The 26,533-nt window shown below is 57.9% G+C and overlaps 1 protein-coding gene across 2 annotated transcripts in view; it reads right to left on the bottom strand.

The window, feature by feature from the left end:
• Positions 1–26,533, bottom strand: part of NECTIN1 (nectin cell adhesion molecule 1) — an 86,407-nt gene that overhangs the window by 35,380 nt on the left and 24,494 nt on the right. For both annotated transcript variants that reach the window (XM_045556271.1, XM_045556272.1), the window contains exons 2-4: positions 2,294–2,644; positions 1,424–1,726; positions 1,006–1,123 (exon numbers count right to left, since the gene is read on the bottom strand). In XM_045556271.1, coding sequence (XP_045412227.1) covers positions 1,006–1,123; positions 1,424–1,726; positions 2,294–2,644 — 772 coding nt within the window. The remainder of the gene's footprint in view (positions 1–1,005; positions 1,124–1,423; positions 1,727–2,293; positions 2,645–26,533) is intronic.

The following is a 26,533-nucleotide window of genomic DNA, read 5'->3' as shown; positions in this document are numbered from 1 at the left end:
ATCTGCATTTTAACAAGCCACTCAGTAATGGGACGGGAATTGTTGTGTTCCATTTCACTCTCTCATGTTCTTGCTGGGAATGTCACAGTACTTTCGCATGTGGGGAGCATCCTGGGAGTTTGTTGAGGACAGGGGACCTTCTTCCTTCCTCCTGATTCCAGATGCCACAAAGCTATGACTCTGTTGAACCCGGCAGCTCTTCAGTCCACAGAGCTGAACTGGGCAAGCAGGCTCTGCCCACCTGCACCTTGAGAAGCATTTTTTGATCCAGGAAGTGGAGAGCAAGAGCTCAGCCCTGCCAGTGCCCTCTGCTTCTCAGAAGAATGGCATAGACTCCCCTGGGCAGCTGTTTTCCGGCCACCCATATCAACCTTCTTCTCAGGTGCCCCCTGCCCATGTCTTTCCGTCCATCCAGCTCTTCTCTGGGAAGAGCCTTGGCCCAGGCCAGCAGAGCTGGCTGGGGGCCGGGGTGGGGGGAGACAGGGCCCCCCGAGGGCCAGGCCCAAAGACCACATGGCCAAGAATGGGGTGATGGGCTGTGGAGCGGTGCCCCACGAGCACAGGCATTCTGGGCTGACTGCTGCTTCTCCCTGAGAATCTGGGGGTGCTGGAGAGAAGGTACAGGAACAAAGAAAGATCTGGGATGCTCCAGAACACTGGCTTCCCTGGGGACACCTCGATAAAAATAAATACTGGGGGTTGGGGTGGGAGTGACTCAGGCTGAATCACCAAAGGAAAATGACAAAACTCTTTATTAGGGAGAGGAAGGGAAGCAGATCACAGGGGAAGCCCCCTCAGGCAGAATGGTGTGTCCCACTGATTCTGACACTCTCAAACGCCTAGGGTGTGTGTGTGTGTGTGTGTGTGTTCTCTCATGCACCATTTCTCACCGAGAAACCTGAGCCCAGACCTTCTCTGCCTACGGCTCCTGGCGGTGGGCAGGGTGGCACCCCTGTGGCATCTCCCACAGTGACCAGCCAGCCCCGCCAGCCCCACAGCACTCACGTGGTCCAGCGGTATTCGGTGGCCGGGGGGTTAGCATCAGCTTTGCACGTGAGCTTCACATCCATCCGCTGCAGGTACCAGTTGCCATCAAACCCCTCGATGGTCACCTCAGGCTCATCTGTGGGGCAAGGGATGTCCAAAGAGGGTGTGGTCAGGAGAGTATCACTTGGGGTGAGGGAGCCTCAGACAGGAAGGGATGGAAGGAGCAGCGACATGGAAACAGCTGGAAGGGAGGGAAGCTTGAGAGGGAGGGTGGAAACCACAGAACCCTAGGGTGGAAACAGGAGGGCACAGGGAAGGGGGAGAGAAAGGCGAGCAGGGGAGGAGCGGGAGGAGATGCAGAGGAGGGGAGCGGCGAGGTGGGGGGAGAGGGCTAGCGGTGCCCACCACGGGAGGCCCAGTGCCCGCCCCGGCTCACACTGCACGTTGAGAGTGAGGCTGTCCTTGAAGCGGTCCGTGTGGTAGTTGACGATGCAGGCCAGGGACTGCTGGTGGGCCTCCCTGCTGGGCACCAAGCGGTAACGGCTGATGACTGTCACTGTGCCATTGGGGTTCCGAATCTCCTGGTACTCGGCCTCACCCTTCAGCCGTGTTTCCCAGGACACCACACTGGGAGGCTTCCCGTTAGCCGAGGTACAGGTGGCCACCAGGACCTTGTCGTCCTGCCCCTTCTTGGCTCGGAGCACTGCCTGGGTGCCCTCTATCCAGTTGGTGGGTTTGGCTGCGGGGAACCAGAGAGAGCGATGGGACCAGCTCTGTTGCCTCGCCAAAGATGCACAGGCCCAGGAGGGTGTGGCAGCCGCCATGCCATGTCTTCAGGTCACCTTGGCCGGCCTCTCAGCTGTGCGTCACCAAAGCCACTCCCAGAACTTCTTGCAGGAAGTTCTTCCCATCTAATGTGTGTCCTCCCTGTTCTACTGGTTAGATCCCCCCCTCCATCAAGCTCGGGCCTTCTTGGAGTCTTGGCATGTTCCAGCCAAGCCACTTAAGTGGCTCCTTTCCTTACCACGGTGACTGATGCTTTTGCCTGCTTCCTGGCCACCCACAAAGCGCCCATGGTGGGCTCCAACCTGAATACTGACCCTCCGCTGTGTCTAGAGCTAAGGTCCCCGCCCCCCATCCCTAGTGAACTGTGGGGCAGCCTGGCCAGAAGGAACTTGGAGTACTACGCCTCGAGCAGTGGGAGCATGCCCACCCAAGGAGGGTGTCTGGGGCCACTGGGGCACACTGAGGATGGCCAAATCCCCAGGTCTGGACAGGCAGGGACAGGGGGCCGAGGCCAGCTTACCCATCACAGTGAGATTGAGTTGGCTCTCACGATTGCCCGTGGGGAAGGTGGCAAACTCGCAGATGTAGACACCCTCATCCTCCAGCTCCAGGTGGGAGAGGCGGATGGTGCCGTCGGTGAAGGAGGGCCGCAGGAACTCCACGCGCTCGCGGTAGGGAGCCAGCACGGAGACGCCCATGGCGGGGTTGTAGATGGCCACGTTCTGCTTGGTGCCATTGGTGGCCTTCTGCCACGTGACCTGGGTGATCTTCACACTGGGCAGCGGGTTGGCAAAGCTGCAGTGCAGCACCACGTCTGTGCCGATGAAGCCATACATGGAGTCATTCACCTGGACCACCTGGGCCTGGGCACCTGGCCGAGGGAGACGACAGGAAGTGGTCAGTGGCAGGCACAGCTCCCCCCACCCACCCACACAATTCCCTGTGCTCTGGTCTTGTCTTTTATAGCAGGCATTATTCTTTTTATTCTGATTATAAAAATATTAATTACTTGTTATGAAAACACTGGGCAATACTGAAAAATATTGAGAAGAAAATGACAACATTCCATGATCCTGCCACTCAGGATACTCTTGAAGGATCTTGAAGGACAATCTTGAAGGTTCTATCTTCTTTCACTTTTTTCTCTGCATCTATGCATATTTACATTGTATCTACATAACCATTTATTTTATTTTTTACAAGATCAGATATTGTTCCACAAGCTGCTTTTGCACTTAGTGACATATTATCAATATCACTCTGTGATAGTAAATGTGTCCACACCCTCACTTTTGATGAGGGTTGAATGTGTTGCTTTCCAAGTGAGGCCCCCACCTAGGAGCCCCGAGTGCTTCACCTTGCTGGGCCTCGGTTCCCTCATCTGGTAAATGGGGTGGATAATCCAGTCCTCTCTGCCTCACAGGGTTGCCAGGGGAACCAAGTGGCATAATGGACGAGAAAGTGCATCAGGAGGCAGGAAGCTCTGGGTGAGCGTGAGGGCCCACAGTGGCCGGCATTAGGGCCACCCCTGCCATTCGCTCCCTTGCAGCTGGGTCCCCGGTCCCCTGGGGTGTGCTGGCTCAGCCCCTCCTACCCAGTCAGGCAGAGGGAAGTAGGCGCTGCACACGGCTGGCTTGGCGTAGCCTTCACAATCCAGTCTAGATACCTTAACTTGGCATTCGACGTCCTTGCCTTTCATCCACATCTCTCCATCAGCCAGGCTTTCCAACCGCACCAGACTGGGCCTGTCCTCTGAACACGCCACGTTCCCGTGTTTCCGTCCCTCCCTCCTCCCATTTATTCAGCCATGAATGATTTGCTGAGTGACTAGATTGCAGGATCTCTTTTCAGCATCTGGGGCCATGTCAATGAGCAATTCGGTCCCGCCGGCCACGGGCACAGAGCCTATCCATGCCACATTCCAGACTCTTGCTCAGGCAGGTCCTTCAACCTAGATGGCCCTTCCCCTTCCCCACCTGTGGTCAGCCCACCAAAGCCACCTCCTTGGGGAGCTTCCCTGATCCTCCCAGACAGAGCTAACCCCCTGGTGACCTCTGGCACGGCTCTCTCCTGTCTTGGAATGTGGTGGTTTACACATCCGACTCCTCCACCAGACTGTGAACTCCTCCAGGGCAGGGTCTGCGTCTCTTCCATCTCTGACTCCCCAGTGCCCAGCCCAGTGTCTGGCACATAGTAGGTGCTAGTAAATATTTGTTGCCAGACAAATTGCAATGGAAGCCAAGAGAATAGAGATTTGCAAGAAGGAGGGAGTGGTTGGTGGTCTCCCCACAGACTGTTTCCTCCCATCCAGAATGTCTTCTGTTTCAGCTTCCTTACCCCTGAACTTGGCTTGGCTCCCTTCCCTTGGGGCAGCTGTCCCCGTCACTAGGCTCTGCCCTCCAGCTCTCTCGAGCCCTGCCGACTCCCGCAAGCTGTGTCCTAGCTGTCGTTTGCACACATCACGTCCTTGTATCCTTACTTCACTCAATTTATTGAGCACCATCAATAATATCAATGATGCCAGGCCCCGAATTGGCTCAAGGCAGGGCGGATGGCCCAAGTGGCCCCCCAAAGAGGTCTGGGATCCAAGAGTGGGAACTGGGGGTTACACTTGCCCCCTCTACATGATGGAGACGCGGGAGCAGCACAGGTCCCTCTGAGGGCTCCACAGCCCACGGTCAGTCAAATGAGCTGCTCCCCCACCTCCTCTGGAGAGGGCACAGGCCAAGTCTCTCTAGGTCACTGAGGTATCCCCAGTGCTTAGCACACAGTAGGTACTCAAGAAATGCTTGCTGAATAAATCTACCTTTGGCCCCACCAAGCCAGGTGTTTGCCACGCCCTGACATGCCCCTCCCCTACAGCCCTTCTGGGCCCATCGGGGGTGTCTCCACCTGCACCCCGCTAGCCAGTCTTTGGGGTGCTCCGGAGCTGGAGCTGCCTGGGCAAGGGCACCATGGGATGGCAGGAGTACGACAGGAGAAGCACCCAGCTGAATCAGCACCACGGGACCTGGCCAGTCACTTCCCGTTCTGGGGCCTATTTTCCTCCTCTGTAAAGGAGCAGGCTGGACGCCCCCCCCAACCCATCTCAATGGTCCCTCCGGCCCTAACTGTCTGATAGCAGCCCAGCCCAGTGGTGGCCCCACCCTGGGAAAAGTCCCTTGGTGAGGTCAGTGGGCCAGACACCCCGCACTCTCGCTGACTGGTTGGCCTGCACGCAGCTAAGCCCCACGCTCTCCCCAGCAGGATAACTGGGTGCTCCCTGCCCTTCCCCCAGCCCGTTGGAGGCTGCCCAGGGGCTGAGATAATGCGGGCATAATTGGGGATCTTGCGCCACACAAAGCTAGGAACAGGAAAAGCCAGTTGGGAGGGCTTGGGCCACAGGTGGGAGTGGGGGGAGGGGTGGGCACCAGAAGCCATCTTGGGATTGGTGCCAGGCACGGTGGGCCTGGAGAGGGACATGGCCCACCAAGCCCTGCGACCCTGCCCCTCTCACTCCCCTGCAGGTGTGGGACAGGCAGGGTGTAGGCCCAGGCCCACAGGCTGATGTTCATCTGCTGTGCCTTCAGCAGTGACCTCACCCTTCAGAGTGTGTCAATGCCAGGAAGCGAGATCGCCGCTAGTGGCCCGGGTGTGGGGAAGGGAGGGTGCTGCAAGGGGCCCAGGCACCCCAGAGGCCCCCTTGCATCTACCAATCCCTCTCCAGGCAGCAGGTGCCCCCCAACCCCCGGTCTACTTTGGGGTGGAGGTGGCTGTCTTCTCTCCACCGTGGCTCTCCCATCAGCAACCTCTTGGGGGGGAACTGAAGAAATTTCCTGCATTCCCTCTCCCTGGGCACAGAGTGAGTGCTTCTGGCCTTTGGCGTTTTGTCCAGTGATGGGCAGGGGTGGGGTGGGGTGGGGCGGAGAGGACACAGGTACAGACTCACTTCCCTTTGCCTCTTGGCCACAGCTGACTGTTAGCAGGGCCAGGGGAGGTGGCCCTGGGTGGGCACAGGTAGCCCCCTGGAGTATGGGGTTTGGGGACACTGAGGGTGGAGATCCCAGAGTTGTGGAGTTGGGTGGGGCTAGAAGATTGGCAAAGCCTAAAGGCTCCCCGTCCTTGCCTCCTCTTCCCCACTCAGACTTTAGGGACGCAGAACCCAAGCTTCAGGCTCAGGGTTTCCTGTCTTGGTCCAAGGCTGCAGGGTGGGGCAGAATGTCCCTTGTTCTTTAGATTGGGCAGACTCCCAGGGGACTCTGAGAGGCAAGGTCAGAATGCCTGAGTCAACGGGGAGCAGGGCTCACCACTGAGAAGGGAGAGAGAGGGATGCGTGGGGAGGACTCCAGCGTTGAGAGGAGCCTGCTCCAGGGGCAGGAAGCGGGGCATGGAAGCTGGGGGACTGCTCAGCCCCTCTCTTCGCCTGTGTAGGCTTCTCCACCAAATACTCCAGCCCTGTCAGCCTGAAAACATGCTGCCCACTCCTACCCTCTGAAGCGCTGTTCCCTCACCACCCAGAGGCAGTTCTGTGGGGCTGCTAAAAGCCGGGCAGTGTGGGCTTGCATTCCACCTGCTGTCTGGCCTTGGGCAAATGACTTAACCTCTCTGAGGCTCAGTTTGCAATGAGGTTGCACATCTGCAAAATGGGGATTATAATAGTTAATACCTGTCCTATGGAATTGTCATAAGGATTAAGCAAGGGACTACATGGGAAACTTAGAAAGCAGTACTTAGCACAAATTAAATGCCCAATAAATGTTAGGTACCATCATCATCACCACCGCCACCATCATCTTTCATCTGTGAAGCAGTAAGCCTCCCTCCCTGGGACTCCATTCAACAAACACTTACTGAGCACCTACCCCACATTGGGTCCTGCACTGGGTGCTACTGGGTCCCTCTTCCAGGATGCCCTTGTGACTCCCGGCCCTTCCTACTCAGCTGACACCTCTCTTCATATCCCAAGAGCATATAGCATTAATCTGCACCCCTTTGTTTTCTGCTTCCTGGCATATGTGTCTAGTCTGTCCCCTGTCTCCCAGTAGGTCATAAGCACCTGTAGGAGAGGAAAGGGGCAGGCTTGGCTTTGGGTTAAGTCACCCATGTCACACCAGGGCTTGGTGAGTTCCCTGCTGACTCTCATTCCCCAAGCAGTTAGGGCTGGTCCACAGAATGCACCCTCTCTCCCTCCCCGAAGGTTCCTTCTTGCACGAGAAGCAGAGGCTGGCCCAGATGTGGGAACTGGGACCATTAAACTGGTAGCATACTGGAGCTCAATGGACCATGCAATCCATCATTTACAAAGTCCAGAGGGGTTGGGTTACTTGCCCAGGGACACAAAATAAGCAGCACCCAGGCCAGTGCTCTTCCCACCCTGCCACCAAAACAGACTCTGGCTCAATCTAACTCCCTGGGGCCTTGTTCTGGGTGGCGTCCCTCCCACAATGCAACCTCAGTGCCTCCATCAGCCCTTGAGAGAAATGGCGCAAACACCGGTTACAATACAATGGCCACTGCGCCTGCAGGCCACTCTACAGTCCAGTAACTGGGTGTCAGCTGATGGGTCAGAAACGGACTCTGAGGAGCCCAGCTGGGGAGCACTTGGGAGGCTGCTATGTGTAGAGCAGGAAGAGCCAGACAGGAGGGGAGGGAGGGAGGGTGGAGCCATCCACGGGGACTTGTGCTCTTAGCAGAGGGGTTCTTGCAGCCCAGGGACACCACAGAATGAGTCCCTGTTTCCTGACCTCAAGCACTGCCCGTATGCTCCCTGACCACCCTGTGAGCTTTGGACCCTGGGACCCAGGCCCTGGGGTTTGTGCTCAAGTGCCTCAGTTTCCCCACTAGAGCTCAGGTTGGGCAGTTCAGGCTGCCCAGCTTCCCAGAAGCGCTGAGCCAGCACGGCAGGCATTGGGCCACCCCCCCCCCCCCCCCCCGAGACGTCACAGACCTGCAAAAGCCCAAACTCAGCAACAAAACACAAAGGCTCCTCAGTTGCGGCAGACAAACCTGCTCCCCAAGGCCTGCCTGCCATGGCGCTAATCTGCAGGCCGGTGCCACAGGTTCCCACACAGTGGGTGTGGCATGCTCTGCGCCCCTCATACCCACTTTCAGTGGTTTCCTTTCCTGCCCTTTTAAACCCCAGACCCCTCTCGTCCTAGCCAAGCAGGCGGGAACTGGGCCCAGGTGGGTGGGTGAGAGAGGGGTGCCCAGGTGAGGCAGGGGTGGGTCGGGGCTTCCTGGCGTGGACCAGCCCTCTCCAGCCCCTCCTTTCCTGAGGCTCTGCCTGGCGCCCTCAGGTGGGTGGGCAGAGGTGGCAGGCCTGGCCTGGAGCAAAGTGGCCGCACATTAGAGAGAGGGAGTCTGTGTGCATGCATGTGTGCATGTGTGTGTGCATGTGCGTGCACACACACACGTGTGGGTGGGGGGCACTGGGATTCCCCATAAGGGTCTCTGGGAAATCAGTGTCCTTTGGGATCCCCCTTTGGGCTCTCCAGGGATGCTCCCCTCCCACTCCCAGGAACTGGCAGAGGGGAACAGGACGTCCGGTGAGGCTGCAGCTAAGAAGTAAGTAAGCGGGAATGACTCACCCACTGGGGCGGGGAAGGGCCTCCAGCTGAAACCCTGCTGAGTCAGCACAGTGACCTGAAGGTTACAGCCCCCTCCTCCCAGCGCAGCCACTTCCCCAAATGTCAACTCCCAGGGCTGGCCGGCCCCACCTGGGAGACAGCTGGCCAAGAGGAGTGTGAAATCAGGAAGGCATCCCCTTTCTGGGGTCCCCCCCCAGAAGGTTTTGCCAATCAGTGTCACCTGGACCTGATCACTCTGCCAGCAAAGCCCACATGGGCGGTGCTCTCACACTCTCACTGAAGTCCTTTGAACTTGTCTGGGCTCGCATCTGTGCCCGGGGCACAGTTCCACATTAGCCCGGGAGCTCCCAGTGCCCAGGCTGTGTCCCTGCCTCCAGATGCCCCCTACGCCCAGCGCGGGTCCAGAGTGTCCCAGGCCAGTGGGCTCAGTAAGGAAGCAGAAGCAGACCCAGCTGACCCCGTTCCTGTCCCAGCAGCCTAGCTGCCCCTCCCCGGGGCTGGGCACAGCACGAAGGCATGAGGGCCGGGTGGGACCCAAGCAGCCCAGCGTCTCTGCTTCCATCCCCTGCCTCCTGCAGAGCAGAGACTTTGGCTGGTGGGAGGTGGTCCTGGGAGAGTCCCTCGGGGGCAGTGCCTGCTAGGACGGCTCCAGGTGTCTTGGGGCCTTTGGGGCCCTCCGCACCTGCCTCCCCGGCAGTGGTGATAACATCCCATGATCCCACAGTCGGAGGCTAATTGCTACCGTCCAAGGCAGGCGCCTCCGCCCCTCCTCTGGGGTCACAGAAACTGCAGATGTTTTCCCCTTGTCTGCTGTGCCCCCACTCCCCACACGGAGCGGGTTAATGACGGGCTGTGGGGCTGGCGCCGGCGCCTTGGGCGGGTGAGCGCAGTGCGTGGGAGGGGAGGGGGCGCGGCAGCCTGGGAAAAGCCCCGAGAAGGAGCTGGGGCAGGAGCCCGCGTCCAGACAGGCCAGGCCGGCCCTGCTCTGCTCTCTTGGCAGCGCAGAACCCCCAGGGTGGCGGCAGCGATGGGGGTGCTCTGGCAAGTCCCATCTCTCTCCGGAAACCCGGCAGGACAGGTTGGGGGACAGGGATGAATCAGGGAGCTGAGTTTTGCCTTCTCCCACCGAGAAGCAGGTGGCTGGGGACACCTGGGCTGCTCTCTACAGGCTGTTCACGCTGCCGGCCCCACCCCCAGGGCCCACGGCAGGGCCGGTCCTGAGCCAGGCCCTGACTCCACCACGGTGCACAGGAACATGGAGCCTCTCTCCCCGCCCTGTCCCCTCCGTCTCTAGCCTTCAAGGAGTCACCTCTCAGTCCCCTCTGTACTGCCCATCCTGCAGGTACAGGTGGTGGAGAGAAAGGGTACCTGCTGGGAATTGGCAGAGGCGGCTCTGGTCCCCACTACTTGGTCACTATTCTTCTGCATGGCCTTGGGTATGGCCACTTTCCTTGTCTGTAAAATGGGAGTGATGACCCCAGAGAAGGACTGTACTTTGGACGTGACCTGCCCGGCTCTCTCTGCCCCAGCTCTGCACCTTCCCTGATCAACCTCTGGGAACCTGTCTACCAAGTGGCTGCTCTGCCCCTGTGTGGGGCCCAGCTTCTCCAGGAAGACCTCCCAGATTAAGCGGAATGCCAGGAGAACCCAGGTCACACCACGGCAAAGCTGGGGCACACGGGGTTCTCCAGCCAAGTAATCAAGTCCAGCCAATGCTAGCTCCTAAACAGCTTCTGAATTCACCATGGCTCTGCATCCCGCTGGCCCCAATCCAAACGTCCTGTGCCCCTCCCTGGCACGAGCACCCTACCCCCAGCAGAGTCTCACTTTGTTATTTTCTCAGCACTCCTGGGCTGGGACGCTGCACTAAACCCCTTTCCTTTGAGCCTGAGCACCCGCCACCTTATGCTCCCTCCTCCTCCTCCCCCAGCCTTGCCACTGTGCAGATCAACATCAGCTCTGCCTGGTCCACTGTAGCAGATGTGAAGTCTATAGTCTCCCGGCCTCCAGCTCCCTCTCCAACCCCCTCTCCACTGGGCAGCCAGAGTGATGTCTCTAAATGGAAGACGCTCTTGACCTCCAATCCTCCCCCGGCTTCCTGCAGCCCTTGGGACCAAGTCCTTCTGTGCCCTGGACCTCATTTCAGGCATTCCCAGCCTCCAGCACCCCCCACTTGCTCTCATTCCTGCCACACTGAACAATACTATTAATATCAATTCCCTTTGCTAACGATGCATACCTCGTCACCTGCCAGGTCCTCTTCACCCTTCCTGAATCACCTTCCACTTGACTTTTGAGGGGAGGCTTCCTGGAGCCCTCTCCCTTCCACTGTCATGGGTCGGGCATCCCTGCACCCTGAGGGCCCTGTGCCTGAGCATGCATCTGTCACAGCATTCCTCCCCCCTCCCCGTTGGGGGGAAGGCCAGGACTCCCACCAACCCAATGCCTGGCATCCAGGAAGCACAGGGAGCCCAAGAGGTTGGTGGAGAGGCTGTGAGCCAGCTGAGGGCCTGGGTCAGGCTTAGCCACATCTCAGGTCTGACTGCAGCTTCCTGGGAACTGCACACCGGCTGAGGGACAGATGGAAGGGGAGGCCTGGCACTTGCGAGGAAGGGAAGCAGGTCAGAGTTCGAATCTTGTCCTTGTTCAACTGAGAGCAGGATGCTGTGCCCTACCAGGGAGCAGGTCGGCCTGACCTGTTGCCCACCCAGCCCCATATCCTCTGCTTGCCTCCCACTTGCCACTTCCTGATTCCTTTCCTCTCTCCTCTGCCCTGGTTCCTAGCACCCAGCCCCTCTTCCTTCCTCACGCCAGACCATAAGGTGACAAATATTTTTCTCACCTAAGCAAGCTGCAGCCCTGAGGCCCTGCTCCTGAGATCTTAGCCCTGTTTGTGTCTGCACGTTCCCCAGATACACCCCCCACCACCACAGCTGGGGGTACTGCTGTCCTGGCCTTCTGAGGCCTGGCAGACCTGGGACCACCTGGCTCTAAGGCCAAGATTCAGGCAGGTCCCACCACCTGCTGCCGATGCCAACCCTCTCCGCCCCAGCTGCAGCGAACTGCACTCACAGCAGACACTGCAGCCCGGATTTCCCTCGGCAAATGTGCATTTTTAATGACACATTTTGGAGTGTAGGCAGCAGCCTCTTTGGAAGGCTAGTGTGGGGGTGGGAGAGGCTGGGGGCTGCCGAGAAAGCAGAGAGAGAATTCCCCAGGCTTCCCCAGAGAACCCTTTAAAAGCTCAGTATTGACATATGCATTGTCTCAGCCCTGTGGGTTCTGTGCTGATGTTTGACACCTGCCTGGAAGCAGAGGGCCCTCGATCTGCCTCATGCCAGGAGGGGTCTGTCGGACCACCCCAGCACCCAGCCCTCCTGACGCCCTGTCCACCTGTGCAGCTGCCTTCTAAGAGGAATGGGGGTGAGGAGAGCTCTGGGGGTTGGGTGGAAGATGGGATAGGGAAGAGATTAAGAGAAACACGGGGTGGGAGTGTATAATGGAATTCCTTTATGAGCCCCGACTTCGAATTCAGATAGACCTGGCTTTGGGTTTGTGTCTGCTGCTTATTAGCGGGATGACTTTGAGCAAGTTGCATCGATCTCTCTGTGCCTCAGTTTTCTTGTGTATAAAATGGGAACAATAACAGTACTATTTCCTAGGGCTCATTTGAGGATTAAATGAGATAATTCATATGTGCTCCTAGCACAGTGCTGGGCACTTAGTTATGCTACATAAGTGGTTGTATTATTCGTGTAGGGGAAGGAACCTGCTTAGAAATGAGGTGAGCTGGTTTCTGTCCCGGCTCTGACAACCCACCAGGTGACCCCAAGCAAGTCTCTGCTGTGATAAGGCCACTTCCCCAGAGCCCTACTGACCTTGGCACGCTTAACATTTTGGGCTGGAAAATTCTTTGTTGTGGGGGGGTGTCCTGTGTATTGTAGAAGTTTAGCAGCGTCCCTGGCCTCTACTGGCTAGATGCCAGGACAACCAAAAATGTCTCCAGACATTGCCACATGTCCCATGGGGGCCAAACACCCCCAGTTAAGACCACTGTTCTAGAGGAAGGGGTGTGGAGCTCAAGCAGGGTGGTGGTGTTCATGATGGATGTGCAGGGCTGACTGCAGCAAGCGGGGTGCAGAGGGGAAGGGGGAACACAGTTGGGGGCATTCTAGTGGGGGATTGTCTTCAATCATTTTGGGAGAGAGGGCCCAGTGGTGGGCGAGGACAGGGGTGCAGGCCTTCCTGTCTGGGGAGCCTGCTCCTGGGCTCTGTTGGAGGAGGCAGCTCGCGGTGTTTGGGGGAGATAGGTGGGGAGCGCGGGCCCTCTGGCTGCCAGACATGGTTACAGAGTGGGGCGTGGGGAGTGTCGCGGGCACCCTTAGACAGAGCAGGCAGGGAGGCTGCCAAGGTGGGGGCCGGGCTGTGTTTTGAAGAGCAGAAACGAGGTCAGGCAGCGTCTTCCTTCGCTGGTAAACTGCTATCATTTCCGAAGGATTTTCACCTCATTTGGTTCCTGCTTAAGTGAAATCCACAACATGTGTTCTCTGCATTAGTGGAGTGTTTGTGCTTAATTAGTGGCAAATTCTTTCATATTAAAGTCATTAAGTTTTGCTGTTTGCTCTCCTCACCCCCGGCCTAGGCTCTCCTGTCTCCCCCTTGAACGCAAAAGGGTCTGACTGTGGACGTGCAGGTCGTCCCCGCCTGCCGGTCTCAGGAGGTGCACAGCACGTGCAAACACACACACACAAACACACACACACACACACACACTCCCTCCAGCATTTGGACCCTACAACACCAGCGCTTGAGCCTCTCCCTCCCAGGGCTGGCATCTCCCAGCACCTCCATCCACGCCCCAGGCCCCTCCATGTGGCTGGCAGCTCTGTTCCTGCCCCACCTCCTCCTGCCTCGGAGACTTCCTCCTAGGCAAGGCTTTAGGGTCTGGATCCTGCCTGCCCAGAGGGACTCCACAGTGGGAGGGGGCTGCAAAGGGAGAGACCCTAGTTTAGGCTGGGGCCCCGCTACTGAAGGGGCAACAGGGAGAATGCAACCTAACTGCCCGGGAGGTTGTGTCCACACATTCCAGGGGACTAAGAGCTTGCTGTGCACTGCTGGAGCAGTGCTGAGGACACTGCAGGGATACTGGGATGGGGGGGCTTTTGATTCCCTCTTCCCCCCAGGAAGGCCTTGGTCTCACCAGCCCCTACTGCTGACATGCAGGGACCCCTGGGACAATGCTTTGTAGCCACGGCACTGTGGTGACCCTGAACTCTTGGTTAGGGAGTGGGATCAGTGGCCAGGGCCCTAGAGCAATCTCTTTCCTTCCACCTGCTTCCCAGGTAGCTTCAGAAGGTAAGAGGTGTCTGTCACAGGCACCAAACCTGCCATTTCATTTCTGGGCAGGACTGGTCTGGACCCAAGGAGCGATATTGTGCTCAAATTGCAGCACAAGGTTTAGATTAGACAGAACATTCCTGGGCAGGGCTAGGTCTTCTGCCAAACCCCCTCACTGTACAGGTGGCACAAGAACTGCACCAGGCCTTGACACAGGGTGCTCGAGGCCTCCTCTGCACCAGGACTTAGGCGGTGCTGGGAGAGGGAGCAGCGATGTTGGAGAAGATGGCAGGAGTCCTCTAGCGCGGCCCCTCCTTGGTGAAGCCCTGGCTGGCAATATCTCAGCTGACACAACCTGGACTCAGACCCCTGTGGGTCAGCCTCTCTTTCCATGCCTCCAGGTTCAGGGCTGTCTCCATCCAAAAAACAAAAAAAAAGCCTTCCTCGCCACCCTGTGAGCTCTGCTCCTGGACCAGGGACCTCAGGCCAGAGGGTAGCAATCTTTATCTGACGCACTTTAAGACAAGGGTCTGGGGGCAGACAAGAGGGGGCTGCAAACAAGGGAATGGCAAAGGCTTGGGGTCGAGCTTTCTCTTTTCTTGTCTCAGCTAGTGTAGCTCCAGGAGTCCCCTAAAGGGTCTCCAGCAGGTGGGCTGGGGGTGGGCCAGGAGGACAGGTCCCCCAGGTGCCAGCAGACCAGGGCCCCAGGTCTGCTTGGGGTAAGAGGAGGAGGTGAAACCGTAGCCCTTGTGTCCCCTTGGCTGATGTGAGAACCCACACCCCACGGAGCAGAGACTTCACCATGCTCAGAAACTCAGGCTTCTGTCTGGGTAGCATGCGAGCGGGACCCGGGGGCAGGGTCTGCATCACAGGATGCAGCAGAGGCGGTGGGACTCGGGGAAACGGACAGGGAGAGCCTTTTAATGGTCCTTCCATCACTTCAGAAGCCGTCTATTTTTCATGTCCCCCACACTCAACCTGATTTCTGCTCAGCTACTGCCCTGAACCCCAATTCTCTCCTCTGGCCAAGGCTCCAGTGAAAATGAACATTTCTCCTCCAGATATAAGCTACAGTCTTTTGTTCCACTGGTGCTGGGTCTCCCAAACTCACCCAAACTCTCCTTGAACACCAGCCTTGGCTGTAAGACCCCAGCTCACTGTGCCTACCCCAGAGTCAGCCCACAAAAGCATCCTCCCCAACCACCCATGTAAACCCCAGTAGTAGCCCCCACCCAGGTCTCAACATCAGTGCCAACCTAGACCACAACAAAACCCCGGTCGCGACCCTAACCCTAGTGTGAACCTTCTGCTGTAACCACACGGCACTTTCATACCAGCCCTAACCACAACTCCTCTGGAGCTGCAGTCTCAGCCCCAGCTCAGCATCACCCTCCAGGGGCAGGACAGCCACGGCTCAGTTTCCTTTCCACCTGAGAGTCCCCCAACTTGAAGTAGGCATAGAAAGTGGGGTCCTCCAAGGTCCTGAGGCTGGGTTTCGGGGGGAGGCAGGCTGAGCGCGAAGGCCTGCCACTCTGGGGTGATCTGCCTGGCTGGGGCACTGTGCTTCCATGCTGTGTCTTTGCTCTCTCCCCACCACAGCAGGGCCTTGTGGGCACGTCCTGGTCCCCGGGCTGTCCCTTTCCCCAGCACCCAGGAGGCTGATGGGGGCAGTGGGAGGGCACAGCTTTCCTCTGTCCTGGGGCTAATGTCAGCCTCAGCACTTTCTAGCAGTAGGACCCACGCACAAGTCCCGAACCTTCCTGAACCCCAGCCTCTTCACCTGTAAAGGGGCCCAGCACATCCACCTCGTTCTGTTGGGGTGAGGATGGAGTGAGGACGCCTGTATAAAATGACCTCCACAGTCCCGGGGGGCCTTCTGGGAGCCCTCCTGCCTGGCCCCCTCTGCTCCCAGCACCGGGCTGTCATCTTCCCTTCCTCCCCGTTCTCAGCAGTGCTGAAATCATCCCTTGGCAAACTGCTGAGAGGAGCACATCCTCGCTGCCGTCATGGCCTGTCCTCTTCCTGCCCTGCCAGGCAGGGGCATGCGGGGTGAGGGGACCTGAGACGCAGGAGGTGAGAACCCCATGCCCAGCCACCTGTCCCCTGCCCTGCTTGCTCCCCCCAGGTTCCCCAACACCGGTGGTGCCAGAGTTTCGAGTGTGGGGTCTTTCCCCTCCCCCCCTCCCCGACCATCCCTCTGCCCAACATGAATCTACCGGGAGCCTCGCCCAGTCCCGCTTCCAGCTCAGACTTGTCGGGGTTTCAGGAGTCGCTGGGTAGGGGCTGGCATGCCAGGGCCTGCTCCTCGTCCTGCCTCGCAGAGGGAGCCAGCACGTAGGCACAGGGCTCGGCGCCCAGCTGCAAGGCGCAGCCCAGCCTCTGTGGCCACCTGGTCCCCGCTCCCGCCTCTCCTTCCCATGCCCCTGCCCTCCCGGCCCCGCCTCCCACCCTGCCCAGAGTGGCCCCTGAAGGCCCAGGAGCGGCCGGTGGCAGAAAGCCCTTCGTCGGCCGGAGATTGGGCCCATCCCCTTAGCAGCAGCAGCAGCTGGGTCTCAAGTGCTCCCCTCCCCCTCCCTGGGAGAGAAAGTCCGAAAGGGTTAGGGTCCCTGCCCGGCCCCCCAGGGATGGCAAGAACAGTTAACACATGTGTATTACTTACGGGCCAGCCCAGGTCTGAGTGTTTATATATGTGTTAACTCAGTCCTTGCGACAACTCTGGGAGCAAGGTACCATTACTGTCCCTGTCTTAGACATGACGAAACTCAGAGGGGCAAGGTCAGACAGTCCAGGGCAATAGGTGCCCAGAGGCTCTGCTCCTCACCACGCCCGCTGCTCCACGGCCTCCCTGTCTCCCCGTCCTGGCCTGGACCCGGCCAGGGGGCTGGCGAGGGCTCCTTGTAGGGAAGGCCGGCACCACCCCCTCTCCACCTCCCACCCCCGGCTCTGGAGAGAGGCTGGGGTTGTGACCCCCAACCCCAACACATCCTTCAGGACCACGAGGGCCAGCAGCCCGGGGGCAGCCCAGCCACAGGGACATTTCTGGGGACTCCACACAGAAAATACCTCCACTCTTCCTCATTCCCTTTCCCTTCCTGTCCAGGAGTTCAGAGACTTGAAGTCCAGTCTGAACTGTGTTCTGAGTGTGACTCTTCCACCTGTGACATGCTGGGGGTCGCAACCTCCCCTGCTGCCTCCTGGGCTGTGGGGTGTGAGGACCAGGCATTTACAAATACAATCTCACTTAATCCTCACAACCGTCCCAGTCCCCTCAGCCCCGGGCCAAGAGAGGGAAGTGACTGCCAAGCTCTGTCCTTTCCCTGGAAAAGGAAGGTGCTGTTTTCCTTTCCCTCCACATTTTTCACCCCTGCCGCTCCCAGTCCCTGAAGCCGGCAAGTGGCAGCCCGTGCTCAATCAGCTGAGGGCGCTCAGGCCCCGCCCTGCGTGGGGGGCTCAGGGTCCCGAGGGGTGCTTGGAGGCCTGGCTCAGCCCTCAAGGTGAGCAGGGCGCCCTGACACACCTCCCGGCCACCAGCCAGTGTTGGACAGTAGAGCTGGGCTTTCCCGCCAAAGGCTGCTAGGAGAGCACAGCAAATTAGCTTAATGAGCGAGGCCCAGCTTTAACTGGGGCCCTCTGCTTTGCAGCGCCGTCTCCTGCTTTCATTTTCAGTGCTGGGAAGGGGGGGGGGGCTTTTCTTCTCTCTCTCCCGTGCATTTTTACCCTGGCTAATGGCTCCTTGCTCAGAAAGGCCCCTACAACTGCTAATTGGATTTAATTACTGGGGTAATTAATGATTCGAATGGAAAACTGAAATGTTGTGGGTGCATTTTGTGTATAAATAGAGAGGAAAGTCAAAGGGACAGAGAAGTCAGCGTGAGACCCAAGGAGAGTGTGTGGGCGGGAGGAAGGGCCAGGATGACAGCACTTCAGCGGCAGACCTTAGCCGGGACCGCCTGGTCTAAGCTCCCCATTTACAGATGAGGAAGCAGAGGCGCAAGGAAAAGCAGCTTGTCCAGGGTTGCAGGGAAGTTGGTGGGAACCAGGGAAGGGGGAGCTGCAGAGTCAGACCCTGGAAGAGGCAGGTGGAGAGGTGTGGCTTGAGACTCCCCGGCCCAGTAATGTTATCACATCATCACATGGCTACAGAGCACCTGGGCCAGAGTTATCAGCCAGACACAGCCCATAGAAATGTACTGTGGTTGTTCCTCCAGTTGGGGTTATAAAGGCCCTGCCTCAGGGCCACTAGATAAGCAAATAGCTCATCAAGTCAGGAGGCAGCCAGGTGTAGCAAGAAAGAACAGCGGGTGGCAACTGGGAGCCCGGGTCCCCTGGGAGGCCACTGCCTCTCACTGTGGATCTTTCTCCTCTCTGGGTCCCCTCTTCCTGGTCTACACAGACAGGGCTGGATGAGCCTGTGTCTTAAGCTTCCTGATCTCCTCTCTCTTTCCTGCATGGCTCACACCCACCTACCCACCTGGGCCTGAAGCCACGGGGGCTGGGGAGGGCAGGGTGGGTGAGGTATGAGCTCCTTGAACTTTATGATGACATACAGGTTTTGTACTATTCTGGGGAGCAGGAGCCTCGGGAAAGGAATAGGAGAGGAGAAGTGGGTGGGTCAGGACTGGCCATCTGGGGGGTGGAGGCTCGGTCTACCCTCCACTCCAGGGTGGGCCCACATGACCCTGGTGATGCTTCAAAGCTGAGGCCCAAACCCATGTGTCCATCTGCCAGGTGGGCATCTCGCCCTCTGTGTGCCCCACTGAATGCCTCTCTAGTTGCTCCCTCACCCCCACCCCTCCCAGGGCCCAACCACATCGGTCACACCACCACGGCAATTTGACTCCCCTCCTGAATTTCTAGAACACAGCCCTTGAGCTTCCCATCCTTTGCTCAAATGGGATTTAGGCTCCAACCCACCATTTCTTCTGGAACCATGGTGCTGATAACACTGAAAATAGCAAACCTTTATTGAGCACTCACTGTCTAACGGGTGTTACGTTAGGCAACAAATCTCATTCCATCCTCACAAAAATGCTGTAAGCTCTGTTCACCCCCCCTCCCCACCTTGTGTTGGGAAACTGAGGCTCAGGCTGGTGAAATGATCTGTCCAAGCCACACTGCTAGTGAGTGGATTTGAATACAAATCAGATCTTGTTACACAAGTCCCTGCCTTGGGGTAAATTTAAACTACTTATCAGGTCTTCACAATCTGTCCCTGCCCTTATTCTCAGCTTCCTCTCCTGCTCCTCCCATGTCCCCACCCTCCACACCAACCCCCACCCCACCCTTTCAACACTCAGGTCCCACACTGCCACCAGCTCTGTCCTCAAGTTCCCACAGCACCTGGCTCTTTGCTCAAACCGCTCTCCTTGGAGCAGTGTTGGCTGTGCCAGGAACAGAGACGTGTTCATCTCTGAAGCCCCAGCCCCCAACCCAGCACCCAGGGGGCCTGGATCCAGGTTTGCTCAGTGAACTGCAAGCCAGAGTCAGACCCCAGAGAACAACATGCTTGGGGACGGGAGTCCCTGTTGGCTTCTCAGGAAGCTGACTGATCAGAGGACAGACTCCCTGGTGAGGGCCATGATTATTTGCAAAAAGGAATGATTGTCTATCAGAGAAAGGCTGAGAGGCCACATGTGTGGGGGGTGCATTCAGGTCACACCCCAGAGGGAAGGGGAGCTCCATCCTTTCCTACCCTGGCCAGTTCACCAGGGTGATCGCATCTCTCCCCTCCAGCCCCGTTTACCCTGATGATCCTGGATTCTGGAATAATTGAGAGGAAAGTGCCGCCCATTTTGTAGATGTTGACACTGAGACCCAGAAAGGTGAGATGACTTACAATAAATTAGTTGTAAAAGGTGAAATGAATCCAAGTCTCTTGACCTTTCCCTGGTCCCAAAAGGATGAGGAAGAGGGACCAGGCGGAGACAGCCCCTGGCTGGTGAAGACTTCCGGCTGAGTGTTTGGAGGGCAGGCTGGCATCCTTGTGTGGCGCCCAGAGCCCCCGGCTGGCCTGGATCAGGGTGAAGGTGGGCAGCCCCTCTCCCCATCCGGCCCCACCCCTGGGCCTCAGCAGCCTGTAAGGGGGGGGGGTGGCTCCTGTTGGTGCAGTCAGGAGGTTCTCTGGAGTTCAACCCCGCCCGCCCCTTTGGGGTGGGGATGGAGGAGGGAGGGAAGCCTGGGGAAGCAGGTCAAAGCAAATCCTCCCCACCTGCCCCACCCCCACTGAGAACGGGCAGAGCCGGAGCCTGTAGGACCAGAACCCAGGCTCCCTGTCCTGACATGTCCCAGAGACACAATTGAGTGGGAAGTGAGGGAGTGAGTCAGGGCTGCGAGGTGGGGGAGAGAGAGGGAAGGGGGGCAGGAGGTCTGTCCCATCTCAGAGGACTTGGGGACCAGGGTGGCAGGAGCCAGGGAAAGGGTGGGTTCCCAGGGTGGGCGTGTGGCGGTGTTGGCTCAGTGGGTCTTTGGCCTAAGGCACCCCCCCACCTTCCCAGTTACAGGCTCAGGTCCTGGGAAGCAGGGCTGCTGGCGGCACACAGGGGCAGATAGGGCAGCGAGGAGGGAGGCGGCATCTTGCCTGCATTGTGTAGGGGAGAACCCGCACTGAGGCCTGAGAATGGGGAGATAGCTGCTCGGCTCACCCTGACAATGCGCTAGCTACGATCAACAGGAGGCTGGAAGGCTGGCAGGCGGAGGAGGGGTGGAGAGCATCCTTTAGCTCCCAGCCCCCTCCCTCAGTGCTGCCCACCCACAGCAGGCAGAGGCTGGCCCTGGGCGGCAGTGCCACTCAGGGAGGGCCCCCTCGGTCCACAATAGATGTGGGGGGCGGGGAGGTTCTGGTGAGGATTAGGGCGGGGAGACTCTTTGAACCCCAGAAAGACTGGTGGGAACTGGTTCTTGACTCACAGCAGAGAAGGGGGGGTGGGGAATGGCAAGGGCTTGTGCTTTATTATTATTTTTTCTTTTATGAGATGTGAACTCAAGCAATTAAAAATATGCATTTTATTTTACACAATCTGCCCTGCTGTGTCCCTTCATCTCTGCTCCAGCCCTGGTCCCATCAGAACGGCTAGCATTTCACAGCAACTTTTCATCTTCAAAGTGATTAGACAGATTGAGTGTGTGTCCAGGTTTTTATAAGGTTTAGCCCCCCTCCTTTGTAGGCTCCCTCAACCCTAAAAATAAATACTGGTGGACAGTGTATTTCCTGCCTCCCAGAACTCTAGCAGCAAGTTATTTTATTTTCACCAATATCGGCTGAACACCTTCTATGTACCAGGCACTGGGAAGTGCTTCTCTTTTAGAATCTTGTATTTTCACTTCTGTCTTCTGGAGCACGTACTAATATTCCCATTTTACAGAGAAGGTAACTGAGGGCCAGCGGTTGAGAAATTTGCCAAGTAGCATCATTAAAAGTGGTGGAACCAGAACTTAAACCCGAGTCTTCTGGTTGCAGTGCTCTGTGCTCCCTTTCAGAATGACACTGCCCTCTTTTTCTTTCTCCTCCATTAGGACCCTCTCCTAAGACCACATTCCAGCTTTGTAGACAGGCAGTGCCTGACTCACTGGCTTGAACATCCTCAGCTCTCAACAAATCTGCTGAATGCTGAAGTGACTAAGACTGATATCCCCAGAGGACAGGCAAGGTGGGCTGCAGAGGCTGATGCCCAAGGTGACCTGTCCAGACTGGGTATCCTCCCAGAAACTTCCTAGGACAGAGAGGGGAAAGAGGGCAAGAACTGGGGTTTTGGAGTGGCGAGGTCTCAGCATGGAGCCAACTGGTGCCCAGACAGGTAGCTGGGGACCACACCTGCCCAGGCCCTGCCCTGCCTGACATGCTGCCCCAGGCACCAGTTGGCAAGGGCTCCCAAGTGGACTTGAGCAAGAAAGTTCTTGGAAAAGCAACACCCATGCCTGACTCTCTTGGCCAGGTGGCAGCAGATGGAAGTCATGCCCAGCCAGAGTTGTGGCCTGAGCCTCTGGGCCTTCCCAACTGAGAGGGGCTGTCATATACTACCCTCTGCCTCTGGCAAAGTTTGACCCCAAACAACTCCACCCAGGTGATTAAACGATCTCTTCTTCTTTCAAGGTCTTCACTGTATAAAATTCTACCATTTCCCCTGGGAAACTGCTAAAATGTTCTATACCCTTCACTGGTGAAAAAGTTCTTCCTGATGTCTGCCCTCAATTCCTGCTGCTGCAATGGAAACTTACTTTGTCCCCTGGTGTGCTTGGGCCTGCCAGATCAGGTACCAGAACTGAAAATCAGACAGTCTTTTCCCCTTAAGGAGAGAATGGGATTGGGGCATGATGGTGACTAGGGAGGGAGCTTGGGTGGCAGACTGACCTGGGGCTGGGCTCTTCCACTCACTGGCAAGTTGATTTACCCCTGTAAGCCTCAGTTTCCTTATCTGTAAAATGGACCTAATATTTTATTGCAAAATGCATGTAAGGATCCATTAAAACAACATACGTACACGGTTAACCAAGTGCCTGACACAGGTAAGTAATTGCTCTGGAGATGGTGGCCGGTATGTAGGCACCCTGGGGTCATGGACAGAGCCACAAGCTGAGATCATCTCTCAGGGCTGGAGCAGGGCCCTTTCCAGCACCCCAAAGTGGGTTCCAGGCTCTCCTGAAAGGCCAAGGCTACTCCCGTCTGTCTCTCTGTGCTGGCCGACAGGAAGGATGCGCAGCCTCAAAGCCCAGCAGGCCCCAGCCAGCTCAGTTGTTTCTCCCCCACGATCAGCACCCTCACTCTGGCCTGTGGCGCCTGGCCTGCTCCTGGAGTCCTGTGACCAGGAGCGTGGGCGCCCAGGAGAGCTCCACAAAGTGCTGGGGTCATCCTCTCCGCAGAGGATTAGGGGAAGTGCCATGTGTCTACCAGCCGGCCCCTGGGTGGGCAGCAGCACAGACCTGTGTTCACACGGTGGCATGCAACGGGTCCCAAGGATGTGGAGAAAAGAAGAACCAGGGGTGCTAGAGGTTTGACCTGAGCTGAGGGGGCTTCTCCCGATCTCCTTCCCCAGTTCCCAGAGTCTAAGAAAGTTCCAAGAGTCCTCAGGGGAACTCTGGGACTTGTTCCCATGTCCAGCCGACAGACGCCAACGAGCACAGCTCCTCCCTCTCCCCCGCGTCCTTCCCCCCATCACCCCGGGCCGGCCACACCCAGCTCTGCCGGTGCCCAGCCCTGAGTCCTGGAGAGCAGAGGCCCCCATCCCAACTGCCTGCCCCACCTCCGCACTCTGGCACCGGGCGGGCAGGCGCGCCGGGCCTCTGGGCCTGGCTGGAGTCATAGGATGGCTGGGAGGGCCCCATTCCATCTCCGCCTGCTCCCTCCTCACCCGCAAATGAGCGAGGGAGAGTGGCAGGAGCCTGGGGTAGGCCCTTTTGAAAGGCACCCGGTAGACTCCCTGGGCACCGGCACTGGCCTGGAGGTGTCACACACCTGGTTCATAAAGTCCTCAGCACCACTTCCAAAGCAGAGGCTGTAAGACAGCTGAAGAGACCGAGGCTCAGCAGCACCCAGGGACTGCCAAAGCCATGGTTAGCGGCAGAGCCAGGATGCAAACCCAGGTCTGCCAGACTGCGAATGCAGCGTGCTCCCCACTGGCTCACCCTTCCTCCCCAAGGCCCCCAGAGGCCCAGGCTGCTTTCCAGGCCCAGCTCTGTTGGGAAAACACAACCTCTGGGTCTCTGTTCCCCACCTGTGAGGCAGGAGTCACAACCACCACTGCAGGTTTGCTGGGGCCATCAAACAGAATGCGCTCTGAAAGGCACCATGCCACTGCAGGAGAGGTGCTGAGCAGCAGCATGTGTCCCCGTGGGGGTGAGGACCTCCCGAGGGCTTTGCCAAGGGCCTGGGGGAGAATCTGTACCCTTGTGGCCACTGTAGACAGGGCAGGTGCGGCTACCACCCGTGCCCCTGGACACTGGCCTTGTGGTCTGAGCTTGCGGGACATATGCCCCACCTCCCTGGGAGGTACCCACTCTCGGCTCTGAGAGTCCCTAATGTGACAGATTCATTTAGTTACAATGTCATTTTTCAAGCACCGACACCTAGTTCATGAAGGAGCCTCCTGGCATGGGAGTCAGGAGCCCCAGGTTCTAATCCTTATGTCGCCAAGAGCCAGTGAACTATGTGGCTTTCTCTTTCCGGGCCTCAGTTTCCTCATTTAAAACACAGGAGGGCGGGTCAGTGGATCCTTCCCTCAGGGTCCCCCTGGCTTGGCCAGTCTGAGAGTCTCTGCTCGGCAGCCAGCCCCAGCAGGCTCGCAGTGAAAGGCACTGAGCTCCCAGGCCTGGGGTTGTGGGTGGGAGCGTCCCCCTCCACGTGTTCCCAGGGTCCTGGGGGCTGTCAAGTGGCGGGAATGAAACCTCTAGGACGCTACTGCAGCAGTGGCGGGACACAGAACAGACTGGATTTTGCAACCCTCCACCGCGTTGCATGCAAGGCGTGGCCGATTCTCAAGGGCCTCTCGTGTGCCCGCGGTGGAAAGGTGTTTCTCAGAGCTGCTCACTCTCTGAAGTGGCAGGGCAGGGGGCACACAGGGGAAAATACCAGCTCTACGAAACAAACCCAGGCTCTTGCCCAAGTCAAGGGGCAGCCCACAGCCACACCGGAGCTTCTGTAGCTGAGAGGTGACTCTGGGCTGGGAGGCCTGGGACTCACACCCAGGAAGTGAGGTGTCTGTTAGTAAGTGAGGCTCCCAGCAGTGAGTCAGGGCTCCGCAGTGGGGCGAGAGGGGTGGAGGGGTGCTCAGGAGGCTCGATGGGGAGCAGAGCGCTTGCTCAGCTAAGTTCCATTCCTACCTATCCCAGCCATTCGCTGTGTGGCCCCAATGCGCTGTAACCACTCTGGGCTTCAGTTTTGTCATCTGTGAAATGGCAACACCAACTACGGCTCCTTATGATTATTGCTAGGGTCAACCCCAAGTGATGTCATGAGGATGAAGGACATTTGAGAACTTTCCGTGCTTTGCTTAGGTTCTGTCTCCCAAAGTGACGTTGGGAGCTGGCTTTGCCCGGGCGGTACTCACTGCGGGACACTGTCCCACCAACCCTGACAGAGGCAGGTACTAACTGGGGTTCACTGATGACGCGATGCGAGCTCAGGGAGGTGCAGCAACTGAGACCTGCTGCTGGGGGTTTTCTGGGTCTCAGCACCCCAGGTAAGTGAACAAGAGGGATTGTGGGGCCCATCTCAGTTTGTAGGCCCTGGAAAGGGACTGCAGGGGGCCCCTCCTTTGAGTGACACCTCTTCTGTCCTTCCCTGCTCTCAGGCAGGTACTGTGGAAAGAGACAAGGGCTGGGATTCTGAAGCCCAAACCCGGCCTCTCCCAGACACTTCCCTTCCTCCTGGCTCCGGGGGGCATCTGGAGAGGAGACAAATCTAGGGGAGATGTTAATTAGTTCTGACAAATTAATAAAGAAAGCCTAATTTATTCTCCAGATCTCATTTCCTTCGCCGTGCTTTATTTTTCTGCCCAACAAGCCGCTGCTAGGGAAATGGAGGGGAAAGGTGGTGGGGGGGGGTCAATCTGAAGACAGAGGCAGCCTAAGTCCACCTGCCCCCTCCTCGCTGGCTCCCTGCCCCACCCTCCCCTGCTCCAGGAAGCCAACCCCAGACATTAAGCTGTCAAACCACTCCCAATTATCTCCCTCCATGCCCGCCAGCTCCAGGGGCGACAGTTGTAGCAAGCTGTCGTTGACTCATTCTGTCACCAGCCTGGCCTCCTCTGGGAAAATGCAATTTAATGAAGTCCGATGGCAGGGCTGGGGCAGACAGGGTCCCAGGAAGAGGGTAGCACCAGCTTGGGGACGGGCGATAGTCTCTTCCCATGGGGCAGTGTCTTTGACCTGTGTGACGTGACCTCACCTCCCGACCCTGGAAGGGTCATCGTGGACCTCCCCTGCTCCACTCACCTCTTCAGCAGCTCCGAGCAACAAAGGCATTAACCTTCTCCGCAAGGGCCTCCACCTCCCTTGGCTGCCTATTTTAATAGCGTATGGTCGTGACAGCTGGGAAATTCTTCCTGCTGTTTTGCCTCCATCCCTTTGGCTGCAGAGGAAGTCCGTTTCCCCACGCCTTTTGATACAGAGCCTGGGAGCGGGTCGGGCACCGCCAGACCCCATCCAGGTCAGGCCAGGGTCGGGCTGAGGCTGTCTGTGGGCTGCCAAACCCGCCCTGCTGCTGGAAGGAAGGGGGCCTTCCTTTTCGCTTTTGGCAGGGCCTGGCCTGGCCTCTTGCCCCCCTCGAGTCCTACCGCACCAGGGGCATTTGCTGGAGGTCTCTGTTCCCTCTGGCTGCAGAGCAGAGACGCCTCTGCTCCTGGCTCCAGGGCTCAAATCCCAGTTCTGCCACTTGCTAGCTTTGTGGCTTTAAACTTTCTATAGCTGTTTCCTCATCTATAGAAATGGAGAGAAAATAATAACTCCCTCAAAGGTTTTTGGGAAGATTAAATAAATTTCTATAAGCAAAGCAGGGAGAGCGGAATCTGGCACGGTCAAGTGCGCAGCAGGCGGTGGGTTCTCGTGCTGTGGCCCCACCACGCTCTCCCCGGCCCCCAGGGCGGCACCTTGCCTCAACGCAGCCTTCACTAGCTCTCTCCCCGCTTCTACTCTCCTCTTCCTCCAGCGCCCATCCATTCTTCAGGCCTCAGTTTAAGCATCCCTCTCCCTGGGAGACATCCCTGTCCCCAGACTGGGTTAAGCCAGTCTATGTCCCCACCAGGCCCAGGCCTCTGCCACACCCAAAATAGCATGTTCAATGTCTGGGCGCCTCCCCCCGACCCCTGCCGACCATGAGCTCCCCGAGAACATGCATGGCACCTGCCTCGCTCAAAGCTGGGTGGCCA

Source organism: Lemur catta, chromosome 7 (assembly GCF_020740605.2).
Source record: "Lemur catta isolate mLemCat1 chromosome 7, mLemCat1.pri, whole genome shotgun sequence".
Classification (NCBI taxonomy): domain Eukaryota; kingdom Metazoa; phylum Chordata; class Mammalia; order Primates; family Lemuridae; genus Lemur; species Lemur catta.
The sequence above is the reverse complement of the archived record's forward strand: the minus strand, read 5'-3'. Positions and strand labels throughout refer to the sequence as shown.